Source organism: Astatotilapia calliptera, chromosome 11, assembly GCF_964374335.1.
Source record: "Astatotilapia calliptera chromosome 11, fAstCal68.1, whole genome shotgun sequence".
In the NCBI taxonomy this organism is placed as follows: Eukaryota; Metazoa; Chordata; class Actinopteri; order Cichliformes; family Cichlidae; genus Astatotilapia; species Astatotilapia calliptera.
In genome coordinates, this window is record NC_137432.1 from 24,361,617 (window position 1) to 24,375,442 (window position 13,826).

Below are 13,826 nucleotides of genomic sequence, written 5' to 3' on the forward strand. Positions count from 1 at the left end.
TTTGCCCTTAATAAACCAAACCATCATTTAAAAAATGCATTTTATATTTGCTCGGGATATTGTTATCTAATGTTAAAATTTGTTAAACAAGGACTCTGGCCAAAATAACATCTCTGATGGACAGAGTCTCCCACCCCATGCATGTAAATGTTGCTGAACTGCAGAGCTCCTTCAGTGAGAGACTGCTGCATCCTAGATGCATGAAGGAGCGTTTCCGCAGGTCCTTCCTCCCTGCAGCTGTCAGACTGTACAATCAGAACGGCTCCCAACAAACACAGATGTTTACATCTGCGCTGTAACTGCAATAATTTAATCAACCGATTTGCACTACAACCTGGTTTGCCTCTTATCTGTAGTTATTTTTATTTAATTTAATAACTGTACAGTACTCTGTTTATAGCAACCATTGTCCATATGTTAAATTGTGTATGTTTCTGTCCTGTGTACTGTTTGTTTGTATATGTGTCTTTCTGGCTGCTGTTACAACCAAATTTCCCCTTGTGGGACAATTAAAGGATTATTCTATTCTATTCTATTCTATTCTATTCTATTCTATTCTATTCTATTCTTGTTTGACGATTTTGAAACATGTAAGTAAACTGTAAAACCTAATATTGTGCTTAATTAAAAACATTAAGTAGACTGAACTCCGTTTTTGTCAGCTTGTTAGAATTCAGTTTAAGTTACCAGCAGCTTTTGTTAAAAAAAAAAAGCTGATTAATAACTCTAACTTTATTTGAATTGGCTTAAATTAAGAAAATTTAAGCTGGAAATTTTGCTTTTCAGTGGTGCAATGTAACTAAGTTAATTTACTCTGTGCTGTACTTAAGTAGGTTACATCTCACAGGCAGCTTACTTTACTTGAGTGTCTGGCCTTTTATGCCTCTCTCTATTGCTGCCTCTCTATGGATATTTTATATTTTACTTCATTATCTGACAGTTTATACTACTGTTGGAATTTTGTATGTAAAACATACAAATAAGTCACCCAACTAAAATCATTAATTATTAATTAGTTCATATATTTTTGATCGTTTTTTCTTGTTGACCTTTTTTTTTTTTTCTGTAGTTTGTTATGTTTTTGTTTCTAGATAAAAAACAAAGAAGTAGATTGAGAGAGTGTATCTCAGGTCAATACAAATGCCCTCATAATTAAAAAAAAACAAACATATGAAATGGTCATTTTATTTTTGTTTTAATGGTCATTTTATTTTGCGTGATTGGTGGTGCCTGTTTTGTGGTGGTAATCCCAGAAGGGAGCCATCAAGCTGAAGGAGGAGTCCTATTGGGCTTGGTCAGCCATCAAGTGGTGGTCTCCAGCTGGCAATGGAGCAGTTCACAGCTGAGTGTGAAGTGTCGGGAATGAGAAGGCCTGGACTGAGAAACAAACTATCCTTAGAACTATTACAATATACCAAGCTTCTGTGTTTAAATGCAAAACAAATATGTTGTTTGAGCTACAGACTGCACTTATGGCTGAACAATAAATACATTTTATATTTATTAATGTTACTTGCAGTACAAAGTTATGGGAAGCCTAAGTTTAGTTTCAGAATAATTATATCTGAGACCTTGTTTTATTGTAAGGTTATTCAAGTTTAAAATTGTGTAAAAATAAATATAACATTTCAATTTGATAATATTTAAATAACTCAAGCTACAATGGTTGCAGTATACTTGTTTGTTGTTCAGCAGAATGGTGTCCAGCATGTTGGCTGAAATACTGTTTTTGCATTTAAAAATAAAAGTTGGGCTGATTTTAATTGCATTACAAGAAGTGTTTTTAATTATGCTTACATACAACAACACTTAATATGAACACCGTATAAGAAATTTCTTAAGCTCCAGGATGATAAAACATAATTTGTTTAGTTTAGTTTAGTTACACTCAATTTTTATGAAAGCAAAATTTAAAGTTCTCACAAATTGTGATTTAATTTAGTTGATTTTTGTCAGTGGATAAATATTTAGTATTGCTCACTCAGAAAACTCAAGTTATACAGGAGAGGTGGAGGAAGATCTCAGCCTGGGTGTTTATTGTCTTATGTAGTCTGGAAGATGAGTGGATGGTGGGGTGGGTGCAGTTTTCTCTGTGGTGGGGTTGGGTGGACTGTCCACTGCCCACTGGGCCCCGGTCTGGATGGGCCTGGGCCCCCTTTCCCTGGCGGAGTATGGGGGTGCCTACTGGGGTCAGTGGGGGAGCTGGCCCCAGGGAGGGGTCACTTGCCCCTCCCTTCCTTCCCTCCCCATCTCCAGCTGCCTCCCCCTTCCCGCTCCACCACATCCACCCACACATGCAGGACCTTGGAGTAGGGGTATGTCACCAGGGTGCAGAGGAGGCTCGCCCCCCCCCCTCTGTCCCCTTCTGGCTGCCTCTGCCTCAATTTTATCCCACAACTTAGACATTCACATTACTCACACTCTCATTACACATACATATAGGATCTTGGGGGTGGGCACGATACACGGAGTCCAAAGTACCATCAGGGCGTACACCCCACCCATGGCGTCGTTGCCCACCTCTCAGAGTTAAATACACGTAGACATTGAGGGCTAGCAGGAGGGACCATGCGCTTACCTGCTGCTCTCTGGCAGGTAGCTCCATGCCCTCCTGGGTTTTAAATGCACCTTAGAACACACATGCATCAACACTACAATGAGCGGGTGGAGGGAGGTTTGGAGTCTTCTCTCACCCCCATTCTCTGCGGCCTGCTGGAGCGGGGGGGGGGGGGGGGGGGGGGGGGGGGCTAGGAGGAGGAGTTGGCCGTCCGACTGCGGTCTGGAGTGTGGGGCCTCCCTGCTGCTGCGGAGTCGGGGCGGTCTGCCTCCCCCCACCGCAGGGAAAAGGGTAACACCACCTGGGTCTGGGTGCAGTTCCCCCCTCCAGGGGCAAGGGTACCTAGACCCGGTTTGTAGAGTACGCTTGGGGAGTGTGATCGTGTGTACAGCGTCTCTTTATGTCTGTCTCCACGTTGGTTGAGTGTGGAGTGAGTGCATATGAGAGCATGAGGGTGGGAATGGATGTTTGTATCTGTGTGTGCCTGTATTTCTGTGTCTATATGTCAGGTTGGGTGTCAGGCGCCACCTCTCTGGGGACATCTCAGGCCCTCCAAGGTTTGGAGGCCTATCTCCCCCTACCACCACTTCCTCTGCCAGTGGCGGACTCCCTCAGACATCGGTGCGTTGGTGGTTCTTTGTGTCCGGGGATGGGCGTCCAGGTACACACCGGCTCACTCCTTGGCGGCCGCTTATCGGGGCCTGGAGCCTGGGGCTCGCTCGGGCCACTTCGGAGGTGGGGTGCCCCCGGCCTCTCAGCCTGGGGCTCGGTCACTCAGGCACAGCTGGCTGCCGGCGGAGCTCACGGGCGCGTCACTGCAACTCCCCCTGGCTTCTGCTCCGTGGCTGCTGAGTGAGCCCTCATCTGGGACTCTCCTCAGCTCTTTCTGGGACAGTGGCGCAGCTGCCCCTCTGTTGGTCTTCCTTGGTCTCTTGTGTTCTGAGGGCCTCTGGATGTCTGGAGTTTTGATCTCCTCCATACCTACTTCATGCCCTGGAGGACGGGCTGTGGCCCCCCCACACCCTCAGGCAGATCATTACATGAAGGAACCTTTTAAAAAAAACCAAAAAAACAAGCGCGTCCATGCTCACAGGTGTACACACTGGTGATCACACCCACAAACTACACCCTTTTTGGCTCCTACCTCAAAGCACACTGTGTTCTGTTGATCTTATGTGCTGCACAATAATGTTTAATATTTAGTATTTACTGTCATATTCCCATATATCATTGTGATGCTGTTTATTCTATTACTCTTGTTCTCTTCTGCTTGTTTTCTTTTTTCTTTCTCAGCAGGTGATCCAGGTGATTGATATATGCATTTTTTTTCCCTTTTTTTTCTCTGCCCGTTCTGTTGGTTTTTGTCTTTTGCCCTTCTCCCCCGTCCCTCTTCTCAGCTGTTTCTCTTTCCCTCTTTCTTTCTCCCCTTCTTTCCCCCAGTCAAGTCTGTCCCGTATTCAGTAAGTGAAAATAAAATAAACAATAAAAGGTGAATCAAATGGACCATTACGGCAAGGCTGGGATGGTCAGTTTGGTAAAGTAAATCCGTTGGGCATCTTCCTTTGCCTTTAGACAACAATTCTGATGGCAAAAGAGCCAAACGGGACAGGCCAAAAAAAAAGAAAAAAAGAAAAAAAAAGAAAACTCAAGTTATTTTTAGTACTGTGTACCCACAATGAACAAGTTGTCCTGCCTTAGTTATCTTAAGTAAGCTTTACTACTTTTTTTTTTAAGTTCTGGAAACGAATTTGATTTTATGGTGTATTAAAAAAAATAAGCACAAAAAAAATCAGGAAAGGAACAAATTATTTATTTATTTATTTAACAGCGCATCATTTAAGTAAAATTCCAAAGACACTATTTTGATGTTGTGTTTAACTGAAGCTTCTTGTCAGAGTGAGAAGACCCATAAGCACACTGATGATGTGAAAAATATTGAGAAATATTTGAGCAGGAAGTATTTCACTTCTTAATGAATGAAAACATGAAAAGTGACACCATAAATTGAGTAAATCTTAAGATTTAACGTGCAGCAACAATTTCTGCCCAAAACTGCAATGACCCTCACCGTCCACAGAGAGGCATCCTCGAACTATCTGGTGTGACACCAGACCAGCGTTGCCTTCCCTGGGACCATGAAAAATACCCCGCAAGCCTCTTGGATCAGAACAACAGCTGGCATGCATGTGTGTTACAAGTTCCCCTTTAATCCTTCATCTCTTTATCCCTTTATCTTTCCCTTCTCTCCAGGGAGGAGGGGATTGAAGAAAACATTGCAGCGTGACTCAAGCAAACTATATGACTGTAATGTAATGTTACTCTGCTTTGGAAACACTAATCTTATGAGGACAAGCAAAATGCCGGCGATTATAACAAGTATAAATTATTCTGACAGGTGTCGTTCCACTATTATGTCACACTGAAACTTTATTTAGTATTTCCTCTGTGCCCACTCCCCCAAGAGGAGAGGATTGTTACTTTGTTTTAAAAGAAAGACCTGGACTCAGCCTGAGGAGGGGCTTTTGAAGAGGAGGAATCAAACAAACTAACACCGAAGCTCTCACGAGATGCTCTTTTGAAAGTCTGTGCTGTCACTTTCTGGATGTAAATAACATTCATCACTGTGGTTTCTTGTCTGACAAATGAACTCTCAGATCTGTTTCTGTTCATTTTATGTCTAGTTATTTATTTATTACTAAAAAAACCCGTTTTTTTTCTGAGTAGGTATTTGTTTGTAGGCTCAACCCTGCAACATTGTGTACGTATCAGGTCCTTTTGTCACAATCACTTGAATTAATAATTTATCATCATGCTAAAATTGCCTTTTGTATTAGTCTGTATAAGTTTGTTTTGTTGGCCTCTTTTGAGCTCCTGGCTATTCAGTAAATGCAGTTGCTTCCATTTATTTATTCATTCCTGTTTTGCCGATGAGTGAGGAGATGGCAAACCAGTTTCTTTGAAAACTGTACTTGTAATACATTGCTTATCGGCTGCTCAGTACCTGACTATTACTTTGCCACAAGACAAACTGACTAAAAGATACTGCATCAACTCAAGACTAACTGAAGTGATTCATTTTTTAGGCACTTTCATTTTATTATGAACTAGAGCGAGGTTAGAGAGAGAGAAAGAGACACAACGATTCACACTCACATTGACATCTATGGCCAATTTAGCATCATCAGTTAACTTGGCATGCTTGCTAACAGGTCTTTGGACTGTGGGAGAAACGCACAGAGGGAGAACATGCAAACAGATAAAAAAAACCCCCCATCTCTGTTAGCTGGAGTCTCAAACACAGGACCTTCTTGTCGTGAGAAGACTGTGTTACTGAGATAAACCCATCAAATATTGCTCCAGTTGTCTCAGAGGTGAGAGGTTTTTCCTCTTTGTTTAGACTGTATCAGAGTCGCTTTGCATGGTTTTGCATACTCAATCTTGGTGAAACACCTCATTTTCATCCGCTGCCTGAAACAAGCAGCTTTAGCTTGTCGTTAAACTAACCTTATTTTGTCTGGCTGCCACAACAGTCCCGTGCCCATATTAAGACATCACTGTGACATCACAGAGATTCAGCAATAGAAAAAAATGTCATAACCCAAACCTTTAGTGCAACCTTTGGCTCATGTAGAAACATTTAGCCATGTTTAATATGAACTTTTATCAGTGAAACAGGAAATAAGGACAAAATGTCGTACCCATAGATGAAAAAATAAAATAATAAGGATACACAAACATACCAAGTTGTAACAGGATTCTTTTATTTCAAAATGCATATAAGAAAGTCAGGCTGTGTTGTGAGGTGACTGTGCACTATTTCTGTTTCTGAAGCCTGACATAAATGATTTGGTTAAGATGATGTGATTACCATCATTATCATACTTATCAAACCCCAGTGGATAAGGGCAGTGACATCCTGAAAGAGACTGCTTTCATTAGCATGGAAATGTGTCATTGCAGGATGAAGGTGACGCTGGACTATTTGTACTAATTTGCACTCACCCATTCCTCTGGGAGACAAGAAGACTAACCCGTGCCAGAAAAGATCCCAACCAGAGCATAACTCCAGCACTGCAGGGGTCAAAGGTTCAGGATTTTTCTTTAATGCGCCCCCCCCCCCCCCCCCCCCCCCACCGTATAATAAGCACAGAACATTCCCTCAAAGAACATGGAACCTGGACAAATGGGGCCCACTTTGTGTATATATATCTATCTACTGTATATTATGTAATGTGCCAGTAAAGCAAAGGTGAAAGTTTGTGTGAAACATCATCAGCAACAAAGTGGGCAATCTGTTTGCATTTTGTACATGCATGCCTTACACACAGTATTTGTGAATGAAACTGAATGCATCTTGGCATCAAAATGAGAGCAGTAAGAGTTTTGTTGGTGGAGTGGGCAAGTTGGTTGTCACAGCAGAGGCCAAAGAGCCTTGTGGTACATGCACAAACATGCAGCCTGTCGGTGATGACCAGCTGAACACAAGCAGTGGTGTTAGTAACCTGAGAAGGGACTGGCCCGTTGTGATAGCAGCCAGTGTTTGTGTTACATAATGCACAGCCAACAATCCAGTGGCAAGAATATGTCTGTAGTATGTAGTACCAGGGGAAATCTATCTGAGCAGACCGAAAGAGGAGGAGGGTGTTGAAGCTATGGGAGCTGGAGGAAAGGCCTGACCTACAGCTGGTGTTAAGTAGGAAATAAAGCTGGCATTTAGATCAAGTGCAGAATTAAGTTTTATGTTTTTCTTTTAAAGCAAGGTCTCAGATCTTCTTAATATGAGTCTGATGATTAATATGTGCTTGAAAAGAGAGTAAGTCAGATAGCATTGTGTAACAAGAAGAGGAATTATGATGACCAATGAAAACCTTCATTTATGGATGTGATGATTATATTTTAGTCGATTTTAATTTTGATCAATTTTAAATGCCTCCATCAGAAAGTGGCAGATATCAAGGATAAGGAAGAGAGAACATCAATATTTAAAAATAAAATGCTCTGTAACTATATGCTGTAATCCCAGTAAGATTCAGGGATCATGGATACAGCTTGTTGGCCTATTCCAATCATTCCAGCATACCTGTTGATTAAAAGAGGAATCCTATACTGTGTGTGGATTTCACTGACTCAGACAGGCTGAGAGGGTGAGAAAGAGACATGGAAGGAAAACGAGGGGGTACAAGGTGAATGACAGCTGAGGAGAGGGGAGGCAGGAGAGCGATGGGTTAATGTGGTCAGGCTGACTGACAGATTGGAAGAGGTGGGATATTAGCAGTGCTGTGCAGTAGAGAGGGGCACACGGGGAGTAGGAGGTTTGAAATGCCTTGTAGCTGGTTCGTGCGTATTTGCCAGCATAACAGGCCAGAGGCGGAGAGAGCGGGAGTCTTGGCACAAGAGTAGGAAAAGAGAGGGAGGGAGTTAAGCATGTGTCTCATGGGGAGAAACACACAGCCAATATCCTGGTCTCCAGTAAACATCTATAAGCCTCCTTTATAAAGTCAGCTGTGCTACTGCATGGAACAAGGGAGCCAAGGCAAAAATATCCACTTTGATTATCAGTCTAGCTGCAAACATTCAGTAGATCTTCAGCCTGAACAGCAGCTCCCTAACAGGAGCCTGTCAAGTTTTCAAAGTCTCTTTGATTAGATGCTGAAAAGAGCAGAGAAAACTGAGTAGAGATCATCCAACTGAGCAGAAAATGACAGTAAGTATTGCACATTATTCCTGTCCATCCAAACCTTTACATTTAGTTTTCAGATACATATTTGTGACTTTAATCAAACTCATAATGTCAACATGTGAGTGCAGGAAAAACTACTGTCAAGAAAACAGTAATATCGTGCACATGCAGACCGTTTGCAGGTTTTCTGTAATGCCTTAATGATTTGCCTCTAGCTGATGGGATGGCATGCAGACGTTGCATGAATACACTGATGACTTTTTACTACAGCATTTCTCTTTGGCTTCAGACTGTATCATTAAGTGGTGTTTTCAACTCTCGATGCTTGACACTTCTAATGGACTTCAAATTAGTTAGTGATGAGCTACATTAAGACATTATAACACTTACTTCTTTGTGCCAAAGAGCTTTTAATTAATAATCACCTTAGTGACTTAGGACATGGCAAGTATCAGCATACAACCAGTGTCTTAGATGCTTCTGTGTGATTAATGTGTAGGAGTCACTCAGCTAAACTGTGACCTAGATAAAATAAATGATAGTCATTTTCACTTAAGCACGCGTGGAATGAGGAGCACCAAAAGAATCTGACAATGCGATAACTTCAACTCGTGTTAACAGCTCCTGGAACGAAATCCCACTGAGGCTTAAACTCGTGGAAATGTGCTTAAAAACATTTCAACATTTTGCTTTCATGCATGTGGAAGCTGTCTGAAATGTCATGTTTGATCCTCCTTGTGATATAAAATGTTTTAGTTGCTGCAGAGCAGAGTCTGTTGTTGCACCTGCAGCATTAATCTGTGCAGTATCAGTCCTCAAACGGGCCATCATTAGTCTGTTTAAAATACAGCTCATCTGCACAACGTCGTGCTCGCAGGCTGGTCAAAACCTGTTTTTTTCCAGTATTGGCTGCACATCAAGTCTATCAGTTTCCTTAAAAATGACTCAAAGCTGAAATTAATCAATTTTCCAACCATTTGGAATGATTGTAAGTGATTGGAAATGTTTTTCTGTAACAGTAATCAGGCTTATTATATTAATTCAAACCAGAAATATTGATTGGTACCAGCACAGCAAATACTACTAGGTGTTTGCAGGGACGTCACAGTTACACAACATGTGGAAGGTCAAGAATAAAAATATGTTATCCTTCTGGAGTCTCTTTATCTTTTGCGTTAAGCTCTTGTCTTAGTTGTTCACACCCGTCCTGGTGTTATGGGCTATGTGGTGGCGGATCTACTTCAAAGTAAATCATCATGCGTGAGACTTCATGAAGCAACGAATAACAATAGGGATGAACACTAAATCACGCTGCCAAATGTTCTGATCATCCTGATAAGACATCCTGATGTCTGGAGTGTCTATATACCCCAACATGTTCCAGTATTTTCTGCCAAATGTTTGCTGGGATGGCACAAACATCTTAAACTTAAATAGTAAGCCAATAAACTTGCATAGAATTAAAAAAAAAAAAAGATTTTTACTATTGCAGCTAATGTGATGTGTGAGGTTTGAAGTCCCGAGGTCTTGTCATGCCCGAGGTTCAGGTAACGCATCTGAACGTGCTCCCTCAGATTCAGACTTCATTCTCTGAAGTTATCTATCAATAACATCAACACATGCTGCTCAAGCTGCGGCTCTTATTTCATCAATTTGGATTTATGTGTGTGTGCTTTCATATGTTCCCAGGCTGCAGCAGCTCAGGAACTCGACGAGCTATGTTTCCTCTCGGCGCAATCCATGCCCAATCTGAAAGTTTCTGAACACTTTCGGATGGTGAAGCTCCTGGGAGAAGGATCCTATGGGAAAGTCATGCTGGCTGTGCACAGAAAGAGAGGTTAGTGCAAGACTCAGTTCAGTGGGAGCTTCTTTAACTAAACATTTTTCCATTTTTTTTTTAAACTCGCTGCCTATCTGAAGTATTTGCAAAAGTGTCCCTGAGCACCTCAGACTCAGTTTTCCTTCTAGTAAAGAAACCACATGTTTTTTGTGGGGTCAGCTCTGCAGTAACGTGAGAACAGATCCTTCTTTATTCTGTTGCTCTAATGAAGAGCTTTCTTACATTCTCTCGGATAAAGTTGCTGCAACTGGGGTGTAGACGTGAAATATGGTCTCCCCAAAGGGGAAGTTATATTTGTTCACAGTGTCGGTGATGGACAACACTCACATGCCACAGGTGGTGAGATTATTTATAAGGGAATTTTAAAGCTAATTAGATCTCATCTTGGTTTACTCTCATCAGGAACTCCTATGGCTCTGAAGTTCTTCCCTCGTCAGTCTACCTCGCTCACCTCTTTCCTGCGTGAATACAATCTGTCCCTATCTTACTGCACCCATCCGTCTCTGACACGAGCCCTGGGCATCTTCTTCTCCACGCCATCCTACTATGTGTTTGCCCAGCAAGCCGGTCTATACGGTGACCTCTACAGTGTTATAGTGTCCGAGGTCAGTTTGGCTGACGTGTGGCATGAAAGAAACTATACGCACGCCCTACTAATACAACAGAAAACATATACAGCAGCAAAACTTAATACAAATGTTATACAAGCTGATATGTTTTTGCTTCATAAACCCCAGAATCCCAATATTCCAGTCATTTTATCCAAAGAACTAAAAAGCGATTACAGCTATTACAGCCTACACAGTTTATTACTTTCAATAGAATCACAGTATTGTTGTTTAAGTGTTCCTGCTGTAGTCTCCAAATATTATTGTATAATATAACTACATGTCCTCACTCACATCACCTACCCTGAATTCAGTTTCTTCTCCTTCTTAGACTATGACATATCAGCTAAAAAACACTGCAGTATTCGATACTTTAACAAAAACCCTGAAGGTGAACAGTGACCAGGTGTGATGAATCACTGCAGGAGTCTATAGCTAAACCTTAACATTCATCTCAGCCACACAAACTGCATCACATCACAAGATGTGCAGCAGCATGCACAGTGTTTAACTGTATTCATGAAGATTGGCATATTATTCCACAAATTTTCCTTTACTCTTTTGGGAGTTTGTACTTGTTGAGCGCTCATTTCTAAAAGTTTAAACATAAGACATGCTTGATAACAGCTTCCAGCTCACCTACTTCCCTGTTTGTGTCTCTGCCAATAACACAATGAAGCGCTGATAAGAATAAGAACAGCCCGCTCTCACTCAATGAAGAGAGAGTACATGAAGTTAAACAGGGATTTCCAAATGCGTCACCAACCAGTTACGATTTTGTTGTCTTAGTGCCAGTAACACAGTCCTCCTATCAGACTCCACTTGGCCTAATTGTCTTATAAAATATTATATAAAAAATAATAATAACTGTCTGATATTGGGCCACCACTCAATCATACTGTCTGTCTGTTTCAGGCAGGGGTGAATGAGGACTGCGTGCAGAGGGTGATGTCCCAGCTGAGCGGTGCAGTTACACACCTCCACTCTCTGGGCTTTGTCCACCGTGACATCAAACCTGAGAACATCTTCCTCTGTGACAGCTCCTGTCGCTGGGTCAAACTCGGGGACTTTGGCCTCGCCCGAGCCATCGGCACCACCGTTCGAGCTGTCTGGTACGAGTCGCCTTTCTGCACGCCTGAGGTGGAACCTGCCAAGGAGGCCGAGAAGGAGATGGAGAGAAGGCGGACTGAAGGAACTGAAGAAGAGGTAGAAGACATCTGGATATCAGTAGAGCCCTGCATTGACAGCTGGGCTCTTGGTGTGCTCGTCTACTGCCTGCTAACTGGCTGCTTCCCCTGGGAGGAGAGCACTCACGATGATCGTGGCTACCGAAAATATAAGGAGTGGTTTGACCGTGAGGCCAAACGTGACGAGAAAATGCGAGATGGCGAGTGGAGGGGTGAGGAGGACGCTGATGATTACATTATTATGGAGAGAAAACAAAGAGACAATCCTCCTCCTTCACAGTTTGAGGGCCTCAGCCCATTAGTGATGACTCTGTTGAAGGAGCTACTCCACCCTGAGCCCAAACACAGAGGGACTCCAGAGGAGATCCTGAGCTATCTGGGAGGGCCGTGGCTGATGGAGACAGAGAGAGAGGAGAAGAGGAAAGCAGAGGAGGCGGAGAAGGAAGCCAGAAAAATGAGGGAGAGAGGGGGGGTAGAAGAAGAGCTTCTCAGGGAAGGAAGGGGGGAGAGATAAACTTTGTTTTTATGAAACTGTTTAAGCGTTTTCATATTTTTATAAGTACCCTTAATACTCAAAGTGCAACTTCATTGTACATATTTCTGTTTGGGAACGTTTGTAAATATGTGTGTTTGTGTGAAAATAATACAAGAAAAGTGTGATGTCTGAACAAAAAGCTGTATTATAATGCTATTAAAGACTTGTGTTGGAATGTTGGTTTATGCAAAATAAATCAGTGGTGTTGCATGTGTTATATAAGTAGCAAGTCAGGCTGACAATAAAGAGGATTTGCAGATGATGATGGTTCAGATAAAAGCTACATTTGAAGACACTACAAAGCACCCTAGACTTTATTCTGTTTAGACAGCATTGCATACAGCACGTAGACAAGCACATCTATGGAAATTATGACATCTTGGATGTGGTGTTGAAGCAACAGGTGCAGCAGAACAGCAGGAGCACATCTAAAATTGGACAAACAATACAGTCTGACAGCGATACCAGCATGATCTTCTTTCGTGCTGGAGTGATGAAAATCACAGGCATGGCACCTATACTAGGAGAGAAAAGGATTTTAGGGCTAAAATAACCCCTTCATGCTGTTCTCAGTGATGCCCACTGTAGGTGATGTACTGACAATGAAACACACCTCATGGGAAATCTGCAAGTGGCTAGTTGGCCTCAGTATGGATTCAGGAGAGAGCTGTCCTGTATCTGTCAGAGAGAATAATTACTTGTTGAAAGATCACCTGCAAGCCTGCATACAGAACCCTCCGAAATGGATTTCACGGAATTGCTGATGGCGCCTTTGTTCACATTTGCCGTCACTCAGTCATACTGTGATGTTAACTGTCCAGTAGTATGTAAGAAAAAACACGACGCAGTCCTCACCCTGCTAGATATTAAATGGTGCAAGGACTATTTAATGTGGAGCAAATGTACCATTTGGACTGGATCCCTGCTGGTAGCGAGCTGCTAATGCGCTGTGCGTGAGTGTGTGCATGCTGGTGGGGCCTGCGCTAACCCCTGCTAAGGACCACTCCAGATGGATTTATAAATAGACTTCTGGGCCATCTATTTACAAACCATGCAAATCATCACCTCCCTCTGACTATCTGCACTTCACAGCCTTCCAAACGCAAAAGTCAGGCTGCCTTGGCGCCCACAGGCCTGTAGCAGCACAATCTGATGGAACACTTTGACCCATCTTGCCCATTTACCCTCATCTCGTTTTATCTCTGGCCCTTGTGCAGATTACTTTTCCCTTTCTTCTGCCGTGCCACTTGGACCTGGTCTTTCCCTTTCATCTTTGCAATTACAGTCAGATCTGTTTTCTTCACACTTGACGGCTGTCATTCCCTCACTCTACTTACTTCTCGGATCACGGCCGCGTATCAGCTGTGTCACACAATACCAAATGTTTACGTGAAAACATTTGTTATCTCCTTTAGCAAT

General features: G+C 42.5%; 1 protein-coding gene across 1 annotated transcript; it reads left to right on the forward strand.

Moving 5' to 3' along the window:
* Window positions 1-7,840: 7,840 nt before the first annotated feature.
* Window positions 7,841-12,582, forward strand: sbk3 (SH3 domain binding kinase family, member 3). The gene is made up of 4 exons (XM_026185994.2): window positions 7,841-8,261; window positions 9,927-10,074; window positions 10,480-10,682; window positions 11,601-12,582. Exons 1-4 carry the CDS (start codon window positions 8,256-8,258, stop codon window positions 12,384-12,386), a joined length of 1,143 nt encoding a protein of 380 aa, XP_026041779.1. The 5' UTR covers window positions 7,841-8,255; the 3' UTR covers window positions 12,387-12,582.
* Window positions 12,583-13,826: the final 1,244 nt, after the last annotated feature.